The 24646-nt window shown below is 35.9% G+C and overlaps 1 protein-coding gene and 2 long non-coding RNA genes across 4 annotated transcripts; 2 read left to right on the top strand and 1 right to left on the bottom strand.

Annotated features, from left to right (window-relative positions):
• Window positions 1-481: 481 nt before the first annotated feature.
• On the top strand, window positions 482-2355 carry LOC135081145 (uncharacterized). The gene is made up of 2 exons (XR_010259133.1): window positions 482-1556; window positions 2158-2355. It is a non-coding gene; the product is annotated as an uncharacterized LOC135081145 (long non-coding RNA).
• A 6525-nt stretch (window positions 2356-8880) lies between these two features.
• Window positions 8881-21753, top strand: LOC135081144 (uncharacterized). Of its 2 annotated transcripts, XR_010259132.1 has the most exons (3): window positions 8881-14928; window positions 15036-20632; window positions 20704-21753. It is a non-coding gene; the product is annotated as an uncharacterized LOC135081144 (long non-coding RNA). The 2 variants fall into 2 exon arrangements; XR_010259131.1 differs by having other exon boundaries at window positions 8881-20632.
• LOC135081143 (splicing factor C9orf78) lies at window positions 14227-24640 on the bottom strand. Its single transcript, XM_063975884.1, has 2 exons — window positions 24009-24640; window positions 14227-23643 (listed from the first exon to the last, which is right to left on the bottom strand). Exons 1-2 carry the CDS (start codon window positions 24433-24435, stop codon window positions 23156-23158), a joined length of 915 nt encoding a protein of 304 aa, XP_063831954.1. The 5' UTR covers window positions 24436-24640; the 3' UTR covers window positions 14227-23155.
• Between the last annotated feature and the right edge of the window lie 6 nt (window positions 24641-24646).

Raw genomic sequence — 24646 nt, 5'->3', positions numbered from 1 at the left:
CTAGTGGTGTTTGTATAATCGTACCATCTCTAAAGTACCTATTAATAAACTTCAGTGTTGCAATAATTCGAAATTGGACAAATAGTTTTAAAAGGTGTAGTGTCGGAAAATAGACACGGTGAAGTAAGTTAATGTTTATATTAGCTAAAATAATTTTTTTGCTACAGTTTTTTGTCATAAGTATTTCAAAATTATTTAAAAAGTGTAGTTTTTTTTAATTATTTAAATTAGTAGGTACAGTTAATTATTATTCCTAAATATTACGATTTTACATTAAAGAAGGATAACAGTGCTGTTGGAACAATAAACCTTGATTGTGACGATGATCGACCGTTGTGGACCGAGCGTGTATAGAAATACGCGTGTGCTCACAGGCGCGTCACGGCGCGTGGCGGTCCTGACTGATTTGCAACTTGAAGTTGTCGCGCGCTGTAGGTAATTATCTCGGCCGGCATAGGCGAGTGACGGAGGCCTGGTAAAATGCTATCGACTGGTACTTTTTGGTGTCAGGTTCGGCTGGAATGCGATAGGGGGGCAAGTGACTACAAGTGTTATTTATTTGTTTTTACATTTTTACATTGGGACTTGTTGTAACCATGTCTAATCAGCTGACCGCTACTGATGGTTGTGCCGGGTGTAAAATCCGAATTTCGGCGCTGCTCTACGTGCAAGCACGTGCAAGGCTGCCTATGATCTCGAATGTATAAAATTTGAGTAGTTCACGATTTTACTCATTTTATAGACAGGATTAAAAACGTAGCGATTCCTGAAAGTGCCCAGAATGTTTAAACAAAAAAACCGAAGAGTGGAAATCGAGATACCCCCTATCCGGTCTATTCTGTCGCCAGAGAGGAGCTGCAATATCACTCACAGAGTCAAATCAACACCTGAAGTTGCTGAATCCAGCAGTGACATCTCTCAACTGGGTGATTCTGGGGATGCTAGCCCGGCGGGTTCGGCGCCTGATTGCAAGCAATTCCTTGAGGAGATACGCGCTATGCGCATAGAAATGAATTTGTTTCGTTCCACTATGTCAGTGCTAACAACTGCCATCAAAACGCAGGGCATGCGTCTGGACTCTTTAGAAAACCGCATTGAGTGCCTTGAAACCGCAGCGGGTGTAACCTTTTATTTTATTTTACATAAAATAAAATGTTTCACTATTAAATATAGTACGGAAACTTAAAATAATAAAATTCTTAATTCTAAGTATGTACAATTTATTATTTACATAGAAAAATAATTAAACTAAAAGTCTTAATTCTAAGTTACTACTAATAACAAGTAAAATAATACAAAGTTGAAACACTTAACTAAATGGCCTAAAGATTGTTATTGACTACGACATACGCTCGCACGCAGCCGTAAAGTGAAAGGTCTCGAAGGTCACGGCTCCTCGGCCTGCGCCCACTGGCCCGCTGGATGCGTTCTGAGTAAGACGCGTACCTCTAATTATTGCTACGTGAGCCTACCTATCTGCTGTCGTACTATCGTGCTACCTAAAACGTGTTGTACATAATAATTATTTACTTTGTGAATCCCCCGTTAATTATCGGGTAAGTGTTGCAATGTATTTCTTGTAGTTGTAAGCTTCTAGCTGTAGTTCGTAATTTCATCATCAAAACACGCTGTGTCATGATCTTAACGTACTTAGTATTTTATATCCTTACATGTAAATTACAATACTTTGATCTTATAATTTAATTAAACGAGAAAAAGTGTTAATTGAAATATCTAAGTAGTTACTTGAGTGGGTAATGTAAATAGTAAAAATATGTACCCACATAATATTTTATGTCACAACTATGTACATAACATAGCGTAAATAGTTATTAATTAATCTTAGTCGCACACCTATATTTTACACTTAATAACTTCTCTTCGTTTGTGACATTTCGTACTAATTTAATTCTATTTCCTTCAACTGGCGGACTGACATATTCTGTCTGTTGCGAAATGTCACAAACTAATATCGTTAGCTTTTAATTGTTTTCTGCCCTATGTATTAGTTGATTATTGTGCCTCATCATTGATCACTATTTTTTGCAAATCATTATCATCTGCTCCCACCTACCGCTTCGCTTGCCGATCTTTGGATGTTGCAGTAAAAATAGGAAATCGGAATAGTTGTAAAATATTTTGTTTACACTATTACAGGGCCCATCTACCCGGTACCGGACGTCTGTCAAGCCCCTTATTCTGCCTGGCCTGGCCTACTGCTATCCACATACTACATCAAGACATCTACGCCTGGAGCTACGCGACGGAATTGCAGGACAGTGATAGTGACGGAACTGAGTTACACACATTCGGTCGTTTATAATTGTGAACCCACCTATTAAACCTAAGAACCTATTGTCTATCTTTTCTTTATTTTGTTCCCTCTCCTCTACTAGGAGTGTGACACGGGTAATTCTCATAGTTGCGTGGTGTCTGATTTAGAGGAAAAGATAGTGCACTTAGAACTTGAAATTAGTGAGAGAGGCCAGGAAATGTTCGGAAACGACATTGAGATAGCGGGCTACCCGGAGACCAGCAGCGAGAACCCGACACACATTATATTCACGGTTGTCAAAAAGATGGGTGTGCAGCTCGACGACGGAGACGTGGTGAGCGCGCAGCATGTTGGTTAAAAAAAACATAATATACTTCCTGGACGAAACGTGGGAACTACCGAACATGTTCAATCAAAGGCGTGGTTGGATAGAAATGCTGCGAACACGGCTTAAAAGAAGAAACTACCATGTCACAATAAATTAATTAAAATTCTCACAAGTCTATTTTCAGAATTAACTCCGGAAAACTGTCAAAAGTGCGACGACCACGTACAAAAAATTGAGAGCCAATATTGGAACCACGACACGCACGATATACGTTTTTTTATTTTCTGTGATTCAGTCTACTACAAACGTTGAATTTAATGTGTAATGCTCCGCTGTAATATTACAAAATATTTACTTACTGATTTCTTATAAGAATATTTAGGCGAACAGTAAGAGGATAAGTGTTCAGCAACTAGACGCGCTAATCGCTTATTTGGAAGGGCAGCCGGAGCTAGCCTTTGGGCGCTTCTCACGCTCGAAAGAGGGGCGCAGTCTGGCGAAAAGGCTTTGGCAAGAGTGTGCTGATATTCTGAACAGTATATCGTCAGACTGCGTCCAAAAGACAGCTGAGCAATGGCGAATGGTGAGTAACTACATAAAACGATGTCACTAATAATTGTTGATTTATAAGTAAAACGCGTGCTAATACAGCTGCTAACGGAGATTTCGATATCTCGTGGCCATAAAAGCAGAGAAATGATGGGAGAACTGCGGCCATGGAGGAACTTGTCCATCATTTCCTGAAGTCACCCCGTCTTACGAATTTTTTAAGAAAAAATTGAGCGGCGAGGAAATTCTAACTATCCGTTACATATTAAGTGTTTTAGGTTAACTTGTGTTTCGCATTGTAGTTTTGTTGTGTTATCAATATCTCAAGTGTTATATTTGTGTATTAAACACGCAGGCCGAATTTTTCTTTAAACGAGAAGGAAATCCTAATTCTACTATTTATTTACCAAATTTAAAGATTTGGTTGAGAACAAAAAAACCGATGCCGTAAGAACGGCTAACAAAAACGAAGGATGGCGAAAACTAACGGAAGAGTTGAACTCTTTGAGCTCTTTCAGTGTCCGAAACACTGAGCAACTAAAAACTTGTTGGGACAATATAAAACGCACCAAGAGAAAGCCTTATCAGGCAAGGACTAAGAAAGTTCTACCCGTTTCAAGCGGTTAGTTCGCTTGCATAAAGGTAACTAAGATCACGAACATCGCGATGGCATGAATCTCGATCGGACATAGACAAAATAAAAGTGAAACGACTTATCAATAAGTGTTATTTATCATGCAAAAACAAGGACAGTACTGTACTGTTTGGAAGTATTTTGAAGATTTAAGTTCTGTAATGTTTGCCTTGATTCTACAAAAGACTCGAGTGATGTTTTAATAGCCTTAACAAAAAACAAAGGGACATGACGCAAATTATTACCCAATGACGAAATACAAAAGGCCAAGTAAAAAGCAGAGCGTCTGAGTATAGACATGGCAGGCTGATGACAGGAGGAGGACCTCAGCCAACAAGTCCGTCGCAAAAGATTTAGGAATAATACAAACTTTACCAAACGAGTTTGTGGTTGACAGCAATGCTTTTGATAGCGACGGTACACCAACTTATAAAAAGACATCAGACATATATCATCATACAGATATTAAATCCTCCTGCAGATGTGGAAGAAATGGCGTTACAATTAACACCACTAGCATCAACGTCAAACACTATTTATTCTAAAGAATAAAAATATAACACAAGGGAAATTACATTACTTTGTTGCACTACTATTGTTGCTCAATCGACGTGTTACCCATTTGTTGTTGTTGGTGTTTTGATTAAGAAAACAAATTATGAGTTCATCAGTGGCATGTTTACGGTGGCGTATTTTTACTTTGGCAAATGCCCGAGACAGAAGACGGCAAATAGCAAACCGGTACCGTAAAACGCGTGCTAATATACAGCTGCTAACGGAGATTTCGATATCTCATGGCCATACAACAAAAAACAAAGGGACATGACGCAAATTATTACCCAATGACGAAATACAAAAGGAAAAGTAAAAAGCAGAGCGTCTGAGTATAGACATGGCAGGCTGATGACAGGAGGAGGACCTCCGCCAACAAGTCCGTCGCAAAAGATTTAGGAATAATACAAACTTTCTTCTTCTTCTTTGGTTTATGGCGATGAACTTGCGTTTTTTCGCCACTGAGGGCACACTATTCCGCCAATGTCACGTGCGCAGCTTTTACACAGTGTGTTTATAAAAATAAATAATTTTGTAGCTGCAATTTAAGCAAATTTAAATACCTAAAACAAACAGACATCACAAATAAGACAACACAATACATGAAAATAAAATATAAACAGAACAAAAAATAAAATTATGGGAGACAAAAAAGGGATGTTGTTGTTGCGGGCGACAATTTAGGGAAAAAAAAAAAAAAAAAAAAAAAAAAAAAAAAAAAGAGACTTGTCACTCAGAGGGATAATTTAAAAACGTTTGCCAAATAGAACACCAAACGAGTTTGTGGTTGACAGCAATGCTTTTAATAGCGACGGTACACCAACTTATAAAAAGACATCAGACATATATCATCATACAGATATTAAATCCTGGCGAAATGGCGTTACAATTAACACCACTAGCATCAACGTCAAACACTATTTATTCTAAAGAATAAAAATATAACACAAGGGAAATTACCGTAGAATGGGGTTACTTTGTTTCACGGGATGACTTTGATTGAAACTTCCATTTTGTATAAAATCACGAATTGCTTAAAACGAAACGCAATTTGGTAGTTTTTTTTTTTAGATTAGCAACACTGAAGAACTGTCAATTCCTTTTTTGAGAACACGCGGGAAATTTGCCTTTAATTTTAATTAAAAAAGGTTAATAGAATGTTATTCTCTATTTATAGCTAAATAATTGTGTTGCAAAACTTCATGTGTAGTTATTTATGTGATAGTAAAATGAAATTTCTAGATATGAGGGCTATAGATTCAAAAGCGCCTCTGTCCAGTTTTTTATCCAACACATTTTTAGATTATTGGCAACACATTGCATGTTAGTCTATGACCTCACATAGTTACATATGTGCAAAACCGTCTATATTCCATACTAAATTCAATTTGAAATTCGCGGTGAGGTGCAAAAACGTCTCTATTATTTAATCTAGTAACAAAAGCGCTTGTATCCCGCCTCGACCAATCACAGAGCCGAGCTGTGTTAGTAACTGTAATGGCGTCCGCGTGTTGTTTGTTGAACATTTCGTCCCGTTATTTTGTTGATTTTTAATAGTAAAAGAACGCAAAATGGAAATTAATATTGCTTCAGTGCAGGATAATAAAGGAAGAAAACGGATCCGCAATGAAAAACAATGGAAACGTAACGTGCAAAAGCGTGCAAGGTAAGTTTCCCTGACCATGTTTTGTATGAGAAGATGTAATGGACGGGTCAATACCGTAATGACCAAGCAACAATATCGCGCCGAACGTCACTCTTGCTTTAAGATTTATTATGATGATTGTTTAACTTAACAGAAAATTTTACTCTTTTAACACTATCACATTTTTCCTATACTTACAAAAATTGCACTGTGAATGCATAAAAATAATATAAACTCTTTTAAATTTATTTTATTATTTATATAGATTTAACAAAATGTCACTGCCAAAAGAATTAAAAAATATTTTATTGTATATCTTTATGTTATTTTAATTGTGCTGACATGTAATTGTGAATAATAAATTTTACTTTTATTTCAAATACATTAAATTAACCGTTTTTTTATATTACAGGTATTCTGCTAAAAGACCACCGAATATAAATGATATAAAAAATTGTGTACATAAAAAATTGGGTAAACTAAAATGCAACGATTTAAATCCTCAAGACATAAGAAAATTTCACCAAGCATTTTTTTCCAAGGCGGATAAAGTGTATCAAGACAATTTTATATTAAAATTCATAAAAGTCAGTACACCACAGAGACGAAGACGTAAAGTAGAAAACCGTGCTGAAGCTGAATTTTTTACGAAATATTATATTCGTACATATAGAAAACCGTACAAATTAGTGAGAATTTGTCAAAACGCTTTAAAAAAAATATTAGGCGTCGGTACCCATAGACTCCGAAACATAGCTAAGAAATTTTTAGTATCTGGCCAAATGCCCCAAGAGCGTCGAGGTGGAGATAGAGTATCTAGGAAAACTTTAGCTAAAAAAGAAAATGTGATGAGATTCATCGAGACATTTCAATGTATTCTCATTATTGCAGATCAGCCACGTCAACAAGAAAATATGTATCTTCAGACCTCAACATAAAAAAAATGTGGAGACTTTATCAAGAAAATCAGACCGATGAAAATCTTAAGGTGCGACATTGCTTTTTTAGAAGGATTTTTGTAGTACATTATAATATTGGGTTTAAAACACCCAGAGTTGACATTTGTTCAAAATGTAGTGAGTTATCGGAGAAAATTAAAAATGAGAAGGTGGAAACTGAAAAAGTAAGTAAGTAAAAAGTATTATACTCCATCATGTGAATTCATGTGGCTAGGGTTTGTACCCGGGTAATCCCGGAACCGAAAGAACCGGGAAAACCCGGGTTTTTTCGACAGCTTAAGAACCGGGTTTTAAAAATTCAAAACCCGGTTCTTTCGGTACTTTCGGGTTTTGCATATTTATCTAAAAATCTGTTATAGGTATTAGGCATGAGTCGTAACAAGAACATTGCGAACGTATAGAGAACCTAAAGATATCAGATTAGCTACTAATAAAGATTACCTACTTATTGGTTTTGTATTTTGTTTTTTTTTTTATGAGATATGTAAATATTTTAAGCATTTTTCTTACATTTTTTTTAAATCACTGGCATATTTTTGTTTGCGCTTACGCTGCGACAGGTTATACAGAAGATTGACGAGTATAACTTGCCACTATGCTTGGCGTTCGTAGACTATGAGAAGGTCTTCGATTCGTTCGGGTCTTGGGCAGTGCTTACAGTCTCTTCAGCGGTGCCGTATTGACTATCGGTATATCGAGGTGCTGAAGTGCTTGTACAAAAACGCCACCATGTCGGTCCGAGTACAGGAGCAGAGCACGAGGACGATTCCTCTGCAGTGAGGCGTTAGGCAGGGAGATGTTATATCTCCTAAACTGTTCACCACTGCATTGGAAGACGCTTTCAAACTCCTTGAATGGAAAGGATTCGGCATAAACATTAATGGCGAGTACATCACTCACCTTCGGTTTGCCCACGATACTGATTGTGGTCATGGCAGAATCGTTGTAAGATCTTGGCACAATGCTCAAAGACCTTAATCGAGTTTCCTAACAGGTAGGCCTGAGGATGAATATGGACAAAACAAAGCTTATGTCCAATGTCCATGTTGCGCCCTACCCAGTTTCGGTTGGGAGCTCAATCCTCGAGATTGTTGACGATCCAGCTAGGTAGGTCCAATTTCGAAAAGGGAGTCAATCGTCGAATCCAACTCGGCTAGGCAGCGTTCGGCAAACTACGCAACATCTTTTCATCCAAAATACCTCAGTGCCTGAGGACGAAAGTCTACAACCAATGTGTGTTACCAGTGATGACTTATGGCTCGGAAACGTGGCCTCTCACTATAGGCCTTATACAGAAGCTCAAAGTTGCACAGCGTGCTATGGAGAGGGCTATGCTCGGTGTTTCTTTATGAGATCGAATCAGAAATGAACTAAAGTAGCGACTTTAGTTCATTTACGGATCTCCTCATTTCTATGTCAGCGGATTCAGCGGACATAGCCCGACGCGGACGCAGAACTGACGGCCGATGGGGCAGGAAGGTCCTGGAATGGAGGCCGCGTACCGGAAAACGCAGCGTGGAACGTCCACCCACAAGGTGGACCGACGACATCATAAAGGTAGCAGGGAAGCGCTGGACGCAGGCCGCTACCAATCGATCAACATGGAAAGCATTGGGGGAGGTTTATGTTCAGCAGTGGATGTCCTATCCTATGGTTTAAAATTAAATGATGATGATGATGATGATATTTTTGTGTGAGAGTTGGCAACACTCCTTCTCCTTTATTTGCTTTGCATCTGACAGTCAATATATAAATAGTCAAATATATCGATAACTTGGAGGAAAAAGACTGATTGTGGTACCTCAATTGAAAACTAATTATTTTACTTTTTTTATTTTTGGGAGTAGAATTTAGTAAAAATAGAAAAATATTGTAAATCATGTTTGTTGATTATTCCATGATTATTCCTAGTCTATTCAAAGAAGTGTTATGTCAATAAAAAAAAACAATCAAAATATTGTTTTTTTGGAACCGAAAGAACCGAAAAAACCGGGGCTCCCGGTTCTTATGACCACCAGACCCGAAAAACCCGGTTCCTCAAACCAGAACCGATTCTGCATTCCCTACATGTGGCCTATGATCGATTAACCCATACAGTGCTTAACCCACAGTGGGTGGTGTTTCAACACGAATTTAAAAGCAGATTTTTTTCAAAAAGTATCATTCTTTATTATTTGTTGGCATTTTATGTGTATTTTATGTATTTATTTAGTATCGCCTGTTATTTAGCATTATTACTGTTTTTATTTTATCAGGATATACCGCTTAGTTTAAAAGTTATTACGTTTTCTTTATAATAAGTAATTGGAAGAAAAAAAATTCTATAAAAAATTAAAAAAAAAAATCTCAAAAATTTTTTGACCTCTTTTTTGTCGATAAAAATAGGTCTAGTTTCATCTATTTTCATATGTACACTTTAACGTGACTCACACTGTATAAACAAGGTCCTCCAGCTTACAGATGGTTCAGAAAAGCTGTTGTTTTGCCATCACCTTTGACACTGAGTCGCATGATAACAAAAGCTGCTCTCAAACCTGGACTCAACAAAAATATTTTCAGCCAGTTAAAGAAAAGAGCAAATAAAATGAGCAAAACAGAAAAACTATGTGTTGCTATTTGATGAAATGGCACTGGCTCCCCATTTTGATTATAATAGAAGAAGTGATACTGTAAGTGGGTTTGTTAATAATGGGGAGACAAAAAAAGATAATATAGCTGATCATGCATTGGTATTCATGATAAGAGGGATACAGAAGAATTATAAACAGCCAATTGCATATTCATTTTGTGCCTCAACCACACCAACAATGGATTTGGTGCAGCAAATAAAAACGATAACAAAAAAGTTGAATTCCATTGGCTTTTAAAGTTATAGCCACCATATGTGACCAAGGGTCAACAAATGTTAGTGCCATCAATTGGCTTGTAAATGAGACAAAACAAGAGTACATAAAAAAAGGTAAAACTTTAAAAAATCATATATTTGAAGTTGACGGCGAAGAAGTTGTTCCACTATATGACACGCCACATTTAATCAAGGGAATAAGAAACAATTTATTAAATAAAAATTTAAAAGCTGTTATTGATGGGAAAGAAAAGAGAGCCAAATGGGAACACTTGTTTCAACTTTATAAGGAAAACCCTGCCTACCAAGGCATTCGGCTAATGCCAAAACTAACCAAAAACCACCACAAAAAAAAAAATGAAAGTTAAATGCGCAACTCAAGTTTTTAGCAGATCTGTCGCTGCGAATATGGGATATTTATTTAGTAAGTAGTTTTCATTTTCTAAAATTTGCATTATACTTATTTTGTTGTATTTTTTATGTGATAGGTGGCAGATGGACATCTTATCAAATGATTTATCTATCTTCAGCAGTGGACATCCTGTTGTTGCTGAAATTATTTGTTTCAAAAATTAGGAAAGTAGCATACCTATTTTAGTTATGCTAATTCTGAGTAGTTTTATAACAGTGAATGAATTTGTTACAGATACTAGCCAATGCAACAATAATACATAGTCTTCATCTGCATTATACATATTACTATACAACTAATATTAATAAAACCCTTTTTTTTTATTCAAACATTGTTTTCGATTTATTTTTCTATACAAAAATAATAAATTCATAAAATATACCCTTAAGAGTTCTAGCAAACCAAAAGGAGCATGTTGTAAATTTAATGTCCTGTGCGGTCTGGAAATAAAGTGTTACCAGATACTAACGTTACGTTGTAACGAGGCTTATTTTTATTTTCAGATATTGGAATATTACCCAAGGAATGCCAGGAAACTGCAGACATCATCATATTTTTTGATAATTTATTCGATTCGCTCAACGGAAGCTATGAAAATTACAAAAAACGAAGCGGAAAACCTCTTCTTGGAGCTGTAACACCAAACTCCATACACAAAAAATTGTGGAGGGACTCCAAGAAAATTTTAAATAGTATGAAATTTATTAATACATCTAAAAGAACAGCTTCTGTACATAGCCTAAAAAATTGGCTACAAACTATTGAAAATATGGAATACATTGTAAATATCTTGTCTAAAAAATACAGTTTGACATCTCTATGGATGAGGCATTTTAACCAAGATCCCCTGGAGAACTTTTTTGGCTGCATCAGAAGCCATGGCTATCGAAACAACATGCCCACTTGTGCAGGTTTTGAAATAGCTTTTGCTTCACTACTGATTAATAATTTAAGTAGTTTGCACTCTCCAGGGGCTAATTGTGAAAATGATAATTGCAAAATATTTAAAACATTAAATAGATTGTTTTTTAAAAATTCGGAGATGTCAAGCTGTACAGTTGAAGTCGATTTCAATCATCTTAATGGTGACCTGTTTATACCACTACAAGAAAAAAGGAAAAATATTAAAGTTAGGGCTCAATTGGAATATGTAACAGGATATGTTTTAAAAAAAATCAATAAGGAAAAATGTAAAAGCTGCAAAGAAATTTTGTATGATAGGCATCAAGATAGTGTGATAAAAATTAGGGAATTTTTCGATAATAAGAAATGCCTTACATACCCCTCACAGGCCCTTTTACAGTGTTTTTCAAACATACAAGATGTTGTCATTAAAATTATCCAAACTGACAGCAAAAAAAATAATATTCGAGAATATATTAGAATGATACTTTCTATTGTTATAGATTACAGCTTCTTATGTTGCAAATAATGATTATAAAAGAGAGATAATTGAAAAACTGGAAACTGTAAGCATCAATAAAATTTATTTCTGTATAATTGATGCAAAGACACAAACAAAATATTGAATGGGTCCAGATCGGATTACGATGATGCTGATGCAGTTCAGTTATTAGCCTTTAACTACTGTAAAAAATATAAAAAAAAATGTCAACAAAAAATTATAGAAGATCAAGTGTTCTGTAATTTTTGCCTTGATTTTACAAAAGACTCGAGTGATGTTTTAATAGCCTTAACAAAAAACAAAGGGACATGACGCAAATTATTACCCAATGACGAAATACAAAACGCCAAGTAAAAAGCAGAGCGTCTGAGTATAGACATGGCAGACTGATGACAGGAGGAGGACCTCCGCCAACAAGTCCGTCGCAACAACAAGATTTAGAAATACTACAAACTTTACCAAACGAGTTTGTGGTTGACAGCAATGCTTTTGATAGCGACGGTACAGACATATATCATCATACATACAGATATCAAATCCTCCTGCAGATGTGGAAGAAATGGCGTTACAATTAACACCACTAGCATCAACGTCAAACACTATTCTAAAGAATAAAAATACAAAACAAAGGAAATCACAATACTTAGAATTCAAAGCTGAGATAGCAAATTCTTTGCTCTACTTCACTCCTGCAAAAGAGCAAATACATCAAGAATGCAACACGGAACAAGAGCTTAATACAACTGGAAAATAATCCTGAACCATTTAGACCTAATTTCATCAACAGCAACGATATACGAAAATAACTACAGCCAGAATAATCTCCGCTATATTTATTTTTAGATAACTCATAATACGTTTCACCACTATGTACGGGCATAAACTTACCCCAAGATTAGCTATTCTTTGGAATAGGGTTTTTGTTATCTGAGGTAGGTAGAAAAAGAGCGAATAAGATACCAAATGCATAAATCATCCACACTACGCAGTTTAAATAATGAATTGAATGAAGGAAGCCATTGGATTCAGCAGTTGTGTTGAAACTTCAAGAAATATTTTACTTAAGGGATTTGAGTTTAAAACAAATCTTACAAGTGTCAACAATATGGTCACTCGGCGAAGTTCTGTAAAGAATCTTCATCCACCTGCGGGAACTGTGGTTGCGCTGGGCATTCAATCAACGAATACTCAAAATTGAAAGAACCTGCGACCTGTGCCACGTGCCGGCCGCCATGACGGCTTAGAGGGGCTATTGCTGCAGTTATTCGATGGATGACCCGATTAGCTGTCGGTCGATTCACTCCAGAGAAACCACTCATGGTCAGTTTATGACATCCAGCTGCGTAGTACCGTAAAGTCAATAGCAACTGATCTATAGCTATTAAAAGCTATAATCATCTTAATAAAGGAAAACCTCTAAGGAAAGCGGTAACTGCGAACTCCCCACACCATGGTTTCTGGCAAGACGCCATTGACATTTCAATCAAGACATCACAATTTGTTGATGGGGGAGCGAAAAGGCCGTGCCTACTTTAAAAATATTTAAGTCAAGCGCCCTCGCTAGTTCAACTCTGACCCCGTAGAAACCTTTTTCAGTTGGATGTGGGCGTATAATTTTAGAAACAATGATCCGACTAGCCAATTACTACTTACTAACTAGCCAAATTAGGTAATAATGCCGCGAAAATATACGACCAAAGAGGGATCAATAAAGAGAAAACCGATAGACAAGGAAACATTGAAAAATGCTGTAGCTGCAGTATTAGGTGGAAAAACATTGAAGGGGACTTCAAAGCAATATGGTGTCCCTCTAATGACGTTAAAAAGATACGCAAGATTACAAAAAACATCAAATGAAGAAATAAAATATGAACCTAACTACAAGCGATCACAGATATTTACAGACGACGAAGAGAAAGAGTTGTCAATGTATTTAGAAGACAGCTAGTAAGTTGTTCGTTCGTTCGTTTCAGCCAAATGACGTCCACTGCTGGACAAAGGCCTCCCCCAAGGTTTTCCACAATGAACGGTCCTGCGCTGCCCGCATCCAGGCTCTTCCCGCGACCCTTACCAGATCGTCGGTCCACCTAGTAGGAGGCCTGCCCACGCTACGTTTTCTAGTAAGTTGTACCATGGCCTTACTCCAAAAAATGTTCGATCTTTAGCATATTATCAGTTTGTCAAAATGAACAACAAAAAATTTCCTGACAATTGGGAAGTCAAAAAAAGAAGCTAGTTATGATTGGTTCTGGGGTTTCATGCAACGCCATAAAATTGGGAGACTTGATCCCCCCAGGATCAAGGCTCCCAAACAAGGGTGAAGAAGTCTCCCTAATATTGGGGACACATGGTAAAAGTTTACAATCAGGAGTTTCAATACATAATGAGTTAAATTGTGATACAATCTGCTTCTTATTAAAACTATCAATAGATAGATAATTTCCAAATCGTTTAGCTTAAAAAGTTTTCCAATACTACAAAAAATAAACAAAATAGAGTGCATAATCAAAGTGGGTGATCAACCCTCCCCATGTTCCCCTACATAGATGGATCTCACAAAGAGAATATCAACAGACTATAAAAAAAGTAAACTGACCTATCCATCGGAATATGTCGTGAGGCACTTTGGACCATTGTAATGGCCAAGAAGATAATATTACTACTAAAATTAAAAATCACATATTAGCCAAGTATCCATTTGATTTCCTGAATTGTAGTGATCACAAAGCTTTTGTGGTAGAATATTTTATACACTTGTCAATTAAATTAAGTACCTACATACAACTGGTGCAACGTTATCAACAGGATTCTGAAAGGCACTGACATAATCAGACTCGAAAAAAGAACTCTGCCACCAATGTAGATAAATATAAAAAGATTTGGAATATACTTGAAATTAAGAGAGGCTTAGTACTATTTGCCTTATATTTCTAAAATGGCGGCTCAAAAAAGAAAGATTTTCAAGAGAAGACAAGTGTATTTTATCGGAGTTGGTGTTAAAATATCAAGACGTTGTGGAAAATAAGCGCACCGATGCCACTACAAATAATTCCTCCAAGTTAATACACCGTCAACAATAGTGGAAGTCATATTAGGACCAGCACAAGGGAATCTCAAGTGATTTCGATACCGACAGTCAAACATACAAATCTGATCTGTCTATGTATAGTGCACTTAACTGAATACCCAATTACTCATAATCGTCAGATTCTGCAGCTAAAATTGTTATCAATTGTAACTTATTGTTTCTTACAGGAAAACATTGAAACTTTTATTGACGAGCATGAACAAAATGCTCACACAAGCTTATTGAAAGAAAATAATGTAAGTAAACACTTAAAGTACATAAATAATTAATAATTCTTGGTAAAATAATGACTATGATCTATTAAAGTAAGACAGTACTTTAATATGTATTTTTTTGTGAACAGGACAATGATACCTTGAGTATCATAATATGGACTCCGAAGAATTTAAAAACGCCAGTGTCAGGTCAACTTAAGGTAACCAGATGTATAAGTTGTTTAATTTACTTTTAATATTGTACCTACCTACATGTTATAAATTGTAATTTACTGTTTTTTTATCAGAAACAACAACAACATGACAATCAAACGCCGTCTTGATACGGCAGTTGATTCTGAGCCGGCTAAGAGAACTAATACGTATGGTTCAATATCATAATCCAATCAGCAGGTGTATCCCCTCGCTTGTTATTGCCCCAAAGACAACAGTGACCAACCAAGACAAAGGCCCCTTCTTAGTCCATGTATCTCATGTGGAATCTGAGCCTTCTACCTCAAAATGTATACAACCCATGAGATTCGGCAAATTTCTGGTAACAAACAAGATTCGAGGTATAATTTTGGACGGAGTAAAATCAGGTGAAACAGATTTTCGGTTGAATTCGTTTCCCCTAACGCAGCCAATAATTTCTTCAATAATGAAATTGTATCTTTATACAAATGCGTTGCTTCCACACCAACCTACATTGAATGGCTCTCATCAGAAACATTCCCACAAATTGGACTATGGAAGAGCTCACGGAATCTCTGACAGTACCAGAGGGCTGTTGCATTTTATTTAAGACCCGTTCGTTTGAAAGGTCTTACCAAGACGAACTATATTTACTATGGCCATTGGCCACCAACCTCAGATGTGGTAGCGTTCGAAGATAAACATAAGACTGTTTTGCAGAATGGTACCCGGCTCCAATAGCTTGGGTAATTCATCGTGTAATCCTTTTTTTTTTCTATCCTTCTTTTAGTTATAATAATAGATTGTAGTCTTAAAGTACATACTCATATAATATACAGTTCTTTAATTTCAATAAACAAAATTAAAATGTAAATCATCTTTTATTTTCACATTTTATTTAGATACCCTTAAAGACTCCAGGGTGTTGGTCGTGAAAGAACTTTGCCTTTGTTTAAAAAAAGTGTACTTAGTGTGTGTGGTTTTAGGTGTTGAGTATTTTATAAGTACATACACAAACTTTTTTGAGTGTAGTGTAGTTTTAGTGCTAGAAGAGTACGTACTTTTTAAGTAGGTAAACATTTTTCTTATTTAGTTTTTATAATGGAATTAGATGTGACTTTTTGACTAGAGACGACTATATGGACGCTTTAATTAATAATTTAGTGTGGCCGTGGTACCTGTACTATTACTTATTCTGTGGCCGTGGCCAATTACACACTTCGTTAAAGTTGAGCAATGCATAAATAATTTTTGAAATAGCACCCATTAACAATTTAAACCATTTTGAGAGTACACTACGAAAAATAATGAAAAACTGTCTGAAGTATCAATTCAAAAAATGCTACCAAAAGAGATTAGCTTTGATTGAAAGACCAAACATTCAAGCTTGGAGGGCTAAATAAATATGGCAAAATGTCGTAAAATGGTTTGAAAAATAGGAATTGCTAATGTGTCAATTAGCAGACACGAAGGCAACATCTTACAATCAGCTCCTTCGTAATTTATAAAAATAATTTATTAATAGCAGATTTATTCCTATATGAAAACTTTTTGGAGCATGCCCGTGTTACGGAGACTATTTTACATCGTCGGCGTATGGCTCTTCGGAACTTGGAAATGCTATAACCATGACCAAGGATATTTATTGTTAATTTAATCCTTTTATTTTTTTTGGTACTTAGTGCACTAAGCTTTTATGCGTCTGGTTCGTACCAAGATTTATCGGAGCAAGTGCGCACCATAGAATACATCAAGTTAGTGTATTTAACTGTGTGAGGGCTGCGACGCAAGCTCTTAATATATTATTTACACGGAAATACATTCATTTTCCAAAAACTCGTGAAGAACGAAATATTATAAAAAACGAGTAAAATCAATGTTGTAAGTTGTAGTTAGAGAAAATCACCTATCTACATGTTTAACATGATATTTTTAGGTTCTACTAGAAGTTTAGTTTTCTAGCAGTTGTGGGATGTATTATAGATAGCATTCACATAGCTATCACCAAGTCTGCAGAATTTGAGCAGCTGGAGCTGCTTAGCATTAAGCAACGCGAGCCCCGGGTGCCTTATCCCGGGTAGACATCGAGTCAGACAGTTCCGTCGTGTCGATGGACTCCCGCCGGAGTGACACTTCTGGACACAGAACAAAATTGTGGAGCAGGAAGCGGACTCCCGACGAAAGGGAGGAGGCACCAGAGCCCAAAGAGTGGTAACAACAAATCGAGGGCAGTAACATTATGTAGATGGGTCATTGAAGCAGTAAATGGCCTATTTAAGCGCGACTTTCAAGATATATCATGGCCGTAGCTAGGGGGGGGCATTGTGGGGCAATGCCCTACCTTGAAACCACAATGCCCTACCTTAAAAATATCTAAAACTAAGATAAATTATTATAATTAAATTGTTTGTTCATAGTTTGAGAAAAAAAATGTAGCGATAGGTATCTAAGTTTGCAACAAAATTTATAATGTGATGGTAAGACTCTTGTATTGGTTCAAACTAAAGCCGATGAAACGGAACGCACCAATGACAAATGTCATGATGACATTTTGCTGAATAAAAACAAAACGTCAAAACAAAAACAACCTCAAATGGATATTGTTTATATTTTATTGAATTTCAGGTGTTTTATCAGTGAATGCAAAAAAAAGTGTTACATTCTTTGTTCTGTGTATAGATGGCATTCGAAGCGCCATCTCATGAAGCGATGGGTTTATACAAAGAATTGAGAATGTTACTAGGTATGCAAAATCACTTGAAACCTATGTTACAGTTAAGCTTTTACATTTACAAATACATTAGTTTTTATTTCATTCAAAAATACCCAGTAGTTATGATTTTATAGGCATTCAAAGTTCGCTTAAATATTGAGTCCCGCCGACGGTCACGTGACCCCGTGTGACGTACATTCACAGCGTCCGCTCACTAGAAAACGGATATAAACATACTTAAATATTTTTTTTTTGTAAATACAAACTTATTATACATATTAACACCCAGACCCATCACAGAAATTAAAATTGAACCAAACCCAAACTTGACGCGATTGTGTCGTTTTATTGCGAATTACCTTCCAGCTCCATCATTAGACCCCGATTACTATATAGAATTAAAATACTCATCAATACGAAACGAACGAGCCCAAACTCGATGCATTTAAGTCGTTTTATTATAGACCTTCCAGCTCCATCATCAGATCAGCTCCATGTCATCATAATATTGCATGGTCATCCAAATCACATGTGTTTGCGAAATTTCAGCTTAATCGGTTGCCTGGAAGTGGGTCTTAATTCAGTTTGCAAGATTCCACCCATACAAATATGAGCAAGTCGTTGTAATATGACGTCACGCGCATAAAATGGCGGGCCGGCCGCCGCCCGCACTTTTAAAATTCAATATCTTGGAAACTAATTGACGTATCGAAATAATTCTTTCACGTGTATTTTTTATTTTTAACAGAGAATACAGAAAGCTAAAAAACAAAATCAGTGAACATTCTTCATTAGAATAGGGCTAGTCGGGGAATCCCCTTTTAAACCTGACCTAAAGATTGATTATGATTGTTTGTAGTTTGGTTAAGTGAAGTGTACGGTGAAGAGTGCTTTAGACAAAAATCGATACAATTGTTATTTGTATTGCTATAAATTGAAGATTCATTTATTTCGCGATGGATATACGGGCTTTCTTTGGAAAAAAACGAAGACTTGAGGAGCAAATTGACCACGAAAAACCTAACTGTTCAAAACAGGTGGAAGCACCAAATACAATCGCTACTCCTAGTTCCGTAGCAACAGGTAACGTTAGCTATGGTATTCCGTCTGATATTGCACAAATCGGAGAACCAATAGAACAAGTTGTTTTAGACACATATCCAAAACAACACAACAGGGCCTTTGTTTCCGATTGGTTCAAGCGTTATAAATGGTTGCAGTATTCTGTCGAGAAAGATGCTGCTTTTTGCTATCCATGCCAGCAATTTTTACCTCATGGAAGCAAACAGACTTCGTACACTTCCACAGGATTTAGAAACTGGAAAAATGCCACTGATTCTAAAACTGGTTTTCCAAAACATGAAAAATCAATTTCTCATATTCAAGCTATGTCGATGTGGCAGGAGAAATTACAAAGAATATCTACATCTAGCAGTGTTGAAACGTTAATAAATCAAAAAGTATTAGAAAAATATAGGTATTATGTAAAGTCTATCATGGAAGTAATACAATTTCTAATTGTCAACGAATTAGCTTTGCGTGGAAATTATATTTTGGAAGAAGAAAAAGAACAAGGATTATTTCAGAATTTATTTGAATACACATGTATGAAAGATCCAAATTTGAACGAGGTTCTCACTCATATACCACAAAACGCAACATATCGTTCACCCGAAATTCAAAATCAAATAATTCAAGCAATGGTTCAAGCGGTACGAAGTTCCATTGTCAAAGATATTAATGAATCTGACGTGAAATGGTTTACTCTAATGGAAGATGGGACGAGAGATAAAAATAACCGCGAAAATATTGCATTAGCAATACGCTACGTCAAGGATGGTGTCGTCAATGAGTCGTTGCTGATGGTTAAGACTACTGAAAATCTTGATGCAGCCACTTTCACGGAATTAACGTTAAATACTCTCACGGAAAATAACATTGACCCCTCTTGTATGCTTAGCCAATGCTATGATGGCGCAAGTGTAATGAGTGGGAAAGTTTCAGGAGTTGCGACTAGAATAGAAAATAAATTGGGCCGAAAAATTCCTTACGTCCACTGCTATAACCATCGCTTGCACTTAATAGTCATCAGGACTATCTCAGAAATGACTTTTATTCGTTTATTTTTTGACCAATGCATCATGTTACATGAATTCTTTCATCATGGCAAAATAGCTGCCTTATATGATGGAAAAAGGATTGGCCGACTCCTCGAACAACGCTGGTCTGGACATTTAGCAGTTACAAAAGTTGTATACGATAATTATTCATCGATTTTGCAGACTTTGAAAGAAATTAAAAATGGCAGATTCAACGGTGATGACGTCGCCAAGAGTATAGGTATTAAAAAAGTCATGCTTGATCTGGAATTCCGAATAGCCATGGTTGTGGCCAAAAAAATCTTATCCAAGCTACAACCTGCAGACGCAGCTTTGCAAGCCCGAAGCGCAGGATTAAAAGATGCCATAACAATCATAAAGTGTGTCAAAGATGAAATTATTAAATTAAGATCAAATCAAATGTATAATCAAATTCTGGAAGAAGCTAAGTCTTTAACAAGCAATGACTGCGGCGAATCTGAAAATAGGACACAGACCTCGAAGAGGCAAGTAAAAAAACCAAATCGGATGGATGACTATTTGACGTACACCCCCTGTTCCTCCGCCAGACAAAATATAGATGAGAACGACGAGCCATTTAAGTCTGAGTATTTCGAAACGTTGGACATTTTAATTGCTGAATTACAAAGAAGGTTTTCGGACAACGATGATTTAATTAATTCGATTGCAAGTCTTGATGAGTTGGATGTAGATAAAATGGTTCCACTGAAAAATTTGGGTAAGTTTAAAAAAAAAAAAAAATTCAAAAAAATTGTCATGTTCAATTTACAATTTTAACTAATTTTTCAGGTCTGAAAATTCCATCAAGAGAAGAGGCTAGTGTGGTTAAAGCTTACTTGAGTCGTAACGAGGATATAATGGAAAATACATTGCAAGTTTTGTACAGGCAACGAGAGGCGTTCAAAGATACATATGAACTTTTTGCGTCTGTGGCGACCATAGGATGTAGCACTGCAGTGTGTGAATCTACGTTTTCAACTTTAACTGCAATCAATAGGCCTCAAAGGCTGTCAATGGGTCACGAGAGAATGGCTGGTATGGTATTTCTGGCCTTTGAAAAAAAAAGAACAAAATCAGTTGATCTGAACGAAGTTCTTCGCATTTTTAATAACATGGCGAATCGTAGAATTCAGCTGTTTTAAATGTTTTTTATTATTATGTTAGTTAATTATTATAATAAGTACGCAAAAACAATGTGATCTTAATGATATTTTTGGTCGTTTCTATTTACTCGTATCACCCCACCCAATAATTAATTATTACCTCACTCTCACTCAGACGTGGATCTCTACATCCAAATCTGGAAGTTCAACCATCTTATTCACTTGTTCTTCATCATTGAGGATTTAATAGTTCTTAGATCCATGCTCATGCACTGTCACAGTAATTATTTGTCTACGAATAACTATTCACATGATGGTGATATACATGGTGATTGATTTAGGAGCCCGTGTTTCGACGGCAGATCAATTATGATAATTTTTTTACTTCCGCCCTACCTGTAACTAATGCTGCCCTACCTCAAATTCGACCCTAGCTACGGCCCTGAGATATATGTGATTTATGAAAAAAGATCAGAGAGTAAATTATCACGGAAAGAAGAGCTCTTGCTTGAGTTACTTTTTTGAATGGGACAATGTTGTGCTTTAAGTTTTGGATGAAAGGTGTTTCAATGCAAAGTAAGGCAAATACCCCTTTATTTTCCTGTGTACCCTTGGCTGTTCCCTTGATGGTATAGTGGAAAATAAATTTTAACCGCTGTACCCTTGGCCATAAAACCCAACCAACTTAAATTATACACATGACCAAGAGGACTGGCTTTTCTTGAAATTGGCCAAATTAACATCGGTAAAAACAAATAAAGTAACATGGATGTAGATAAAAGTAAAACCTAATTATAATTAATTACATAGATTATAGACTATATTACGTACGACATTTTCCTGTACCTATTTTAGGATTGATATTGAACCTCTTCAATGTAACCGTCTTTTTGATTATTCTGAAGAAGAAAAATTATATCCTGGGATTCTTCTTCTGCGCAAATGTCACAATATTTTTGTGAATTTTATCATGGAAGTTACGGATTGCATTGAGGATGATATACCTATACCGTCGCTAAAATATTGAGAGCATACGCCTCGACAAAGGTATCGGAAGGTAAAGGCGAAAGGCTTATAATATGGCACATTTTTAAGACAAAGATGAATAATAATTTGTAATGAACATCACAAAGATGTGCAGAAAATTTTGAGAAATGGTTTGTAAACCTATTTGACGACCTGAAATAATCAAGTACCTATCTATAATACTTGTACCCTTCTCTGAAATAAATAAACCACCAACATCACAAAGTAACCCCATGTTGAAGCAGAAATCGTTTTTACAACTGTAGGCTACTTTTTTTTAAATATCGAAAATGTAACTGTAGAAAATAGGAAAAAATGTGTGCGTCTCGCTGAAACTCTACAAGAACAGGCCTTGAAGAAATCATTTTTATGCGAACGGCTACTTATAAATGTCGATGATAGGGACACGAACGATGATATCGTCCTACCAACGGAACGAACAGAATAAGCAAAACGAAACGCTCTTCCTCTTCTTCTTTATAGCAATCATACTTCCATCACATTATTATTAAAAGACAATTTAATTTATTTCACGACCCCTGGGACTGACAACTGCTCAAAATGTATTGAATTGACTAAGAGAATAAAAAAAGAAAGACACTGACAAAGAAGGACAAACCGCTTTTGATGCAGAATGAGAAAACAACTACAAATTCTTACATAATTTAGTGTTGAAAAACATTTGTATTTAACAGTTTTGAAATATTATTGTAGTTTGAGTACAAATACTTTTTTTTAGATAATAAATACAGTATTAGCAATTTTCTTTCCTAAACAACTACCCCACCTCAAGAAAGGAGATCTAGTCACTTCTATTCTAATATTAAACAACAGACCACTGACAAGGTATCAACATTTGAAATTTTTGGTATGATCTACCATACCAAATACATTTTATCAAACTCCATGATGTAACAAACACCTCAAATAGAATAACTTTGATAACAACAATAGAAAAAACCAACTGAAAATCAATGGGAATGATATCTCAAAAATCTTGACAAACCAATATTTAAGATAGATAAAGGTCCATAATAAGACCAATTCATTGTTTGATAAGTAGAAAGAGAAGTATTCAACTTCATTAAAACCCATTTCTGTATTTGAAGAATTTAATATCTTCTGAATTGTTTCTTAAACTTTTCATAATGGTAATCATCAGTAGCTCTTTCTCCTTTAGCTTTCTTAACAATTTTATCCACATTTTCATCTATTACACTAGTTTCAGTCTTAACTTCTTTTGGTTTTTCTACCTTCCGTTTCTTACTATCACTATCCATATTGAATCTGTTGTGTTGAACAAAATTAACAGCCATGTTTGTGGGAACAAATTGAGACGGAGCATCCTTTTTATTGTGTCTCTCCCATATGAGTTTCATTTTAGCTTCCTCTGTCGCTTCTATGTTTTTAATTTTAGCATCAATGCCAAGGTCTACTTCGGGGATACCACTGAGCATTTGATTTGACAACATTTCTTCTGACCGGTGAGTAGAAGACATTCGTAAGTGTTCGGGAAGAGACAGTAGAGCAGCTTCCTCTGGTGACAGGTATTTGAGGGAGTCATTGTGATCCGATTCCTTCTTGTCTTGATTGTGCCCTTCTGCAAAAGAAATAACAAAATTGTCAGAAATGTACATAATTAATTACATACAGTTTACATTGTAGATGCACAGAATCACATTTATTATTTAAAGAAGATAACAAATAACAATGTATTATAACCTCCAATTTTTACAATTTTAATCTTGAAAATGATCCAACCCTGCTTGGCCGATGCTTAAGATAAAAATCTCAATCAATTCAGAAACCGGGAAATAGAGTCATTTATAACACTTACATTAACCCTACCCTCTAACTCAAAAAACGAAAAAATAGCATACAAATACAACTTAGAAAAGGGAGAATGGAACAAATAATTTTATTAGTGAATATTTAGTAAATAAGCAATTCCAAAGTCATCTTTACCTTTTCTTTTAGCCAGTTGTTCTTCTATGTATTTCATCATTTCCTCATCTTCGTCTCTTTTGTTGGTCTCTGCCGAGAACTGTGTACCGATGCCCGTGTCATACGCATCGTCGACTTGCTTGACTTTTCCGCTTTTTAAAGCTTGCATGTTCACCATACCACCGGTTTTCACCTTGAATGGGTCTTTACAAGCCACCTCATCTTCAATGGTCGGTTTTTGTCCAGTAGCTAACGCAATAACGCTTACGCCATTAGGCCTTTCCCTAAGCTTCTGAATCTCTTTTGCTTCTTCCAACTTTGCTAAAACGTTTTCCTCGTCATCAGACTCGTCATCTTTGATGCGACGCCGAAGGTTTTTCTTCTTTACAGGCTTAAACTTAATTTCTTCAAGTCCAGTGGGTTTCGTTTCTTGAGTTTCTTCCTCCATTGGTTGGAGACAATTATTAATTTGATATCCACCGGTAACTGATATTTGTGTGTACTTATTTATTTATTTAACACTGATTTAGCTAAAGTATTTTAGATGAATATTACGCTTCTTAATTTCACAAAATAATAGCACTTCAAACAAATCTCATGCGATTCCATGAAGAAAGGAAACAAAACTTAAGATGGCCGCCGATCTATTTACAGTCATG

The sequence above is a fragment of the Ostrinia nubilalis genome, chromosome 19 (assembly GCF_963855985.1).
Source record: "Ostrinia nubilalis chromosome 19, ilOstNubi1.1, whole genome shotgun sequence".
Taxonomy (NCBI): domain Eukaryota; kingdom Metazoa; phylum Arthropoda; class Insecta; order Lepidoptera; family Crambidae; genus Ostrinia; species Ostrinia nubilalis.
The sequence above is the reverse complement of the archived record's forward strand: the minus strand, read 5'-3'. Positions and strand labels throughout refer to the sequence as shown.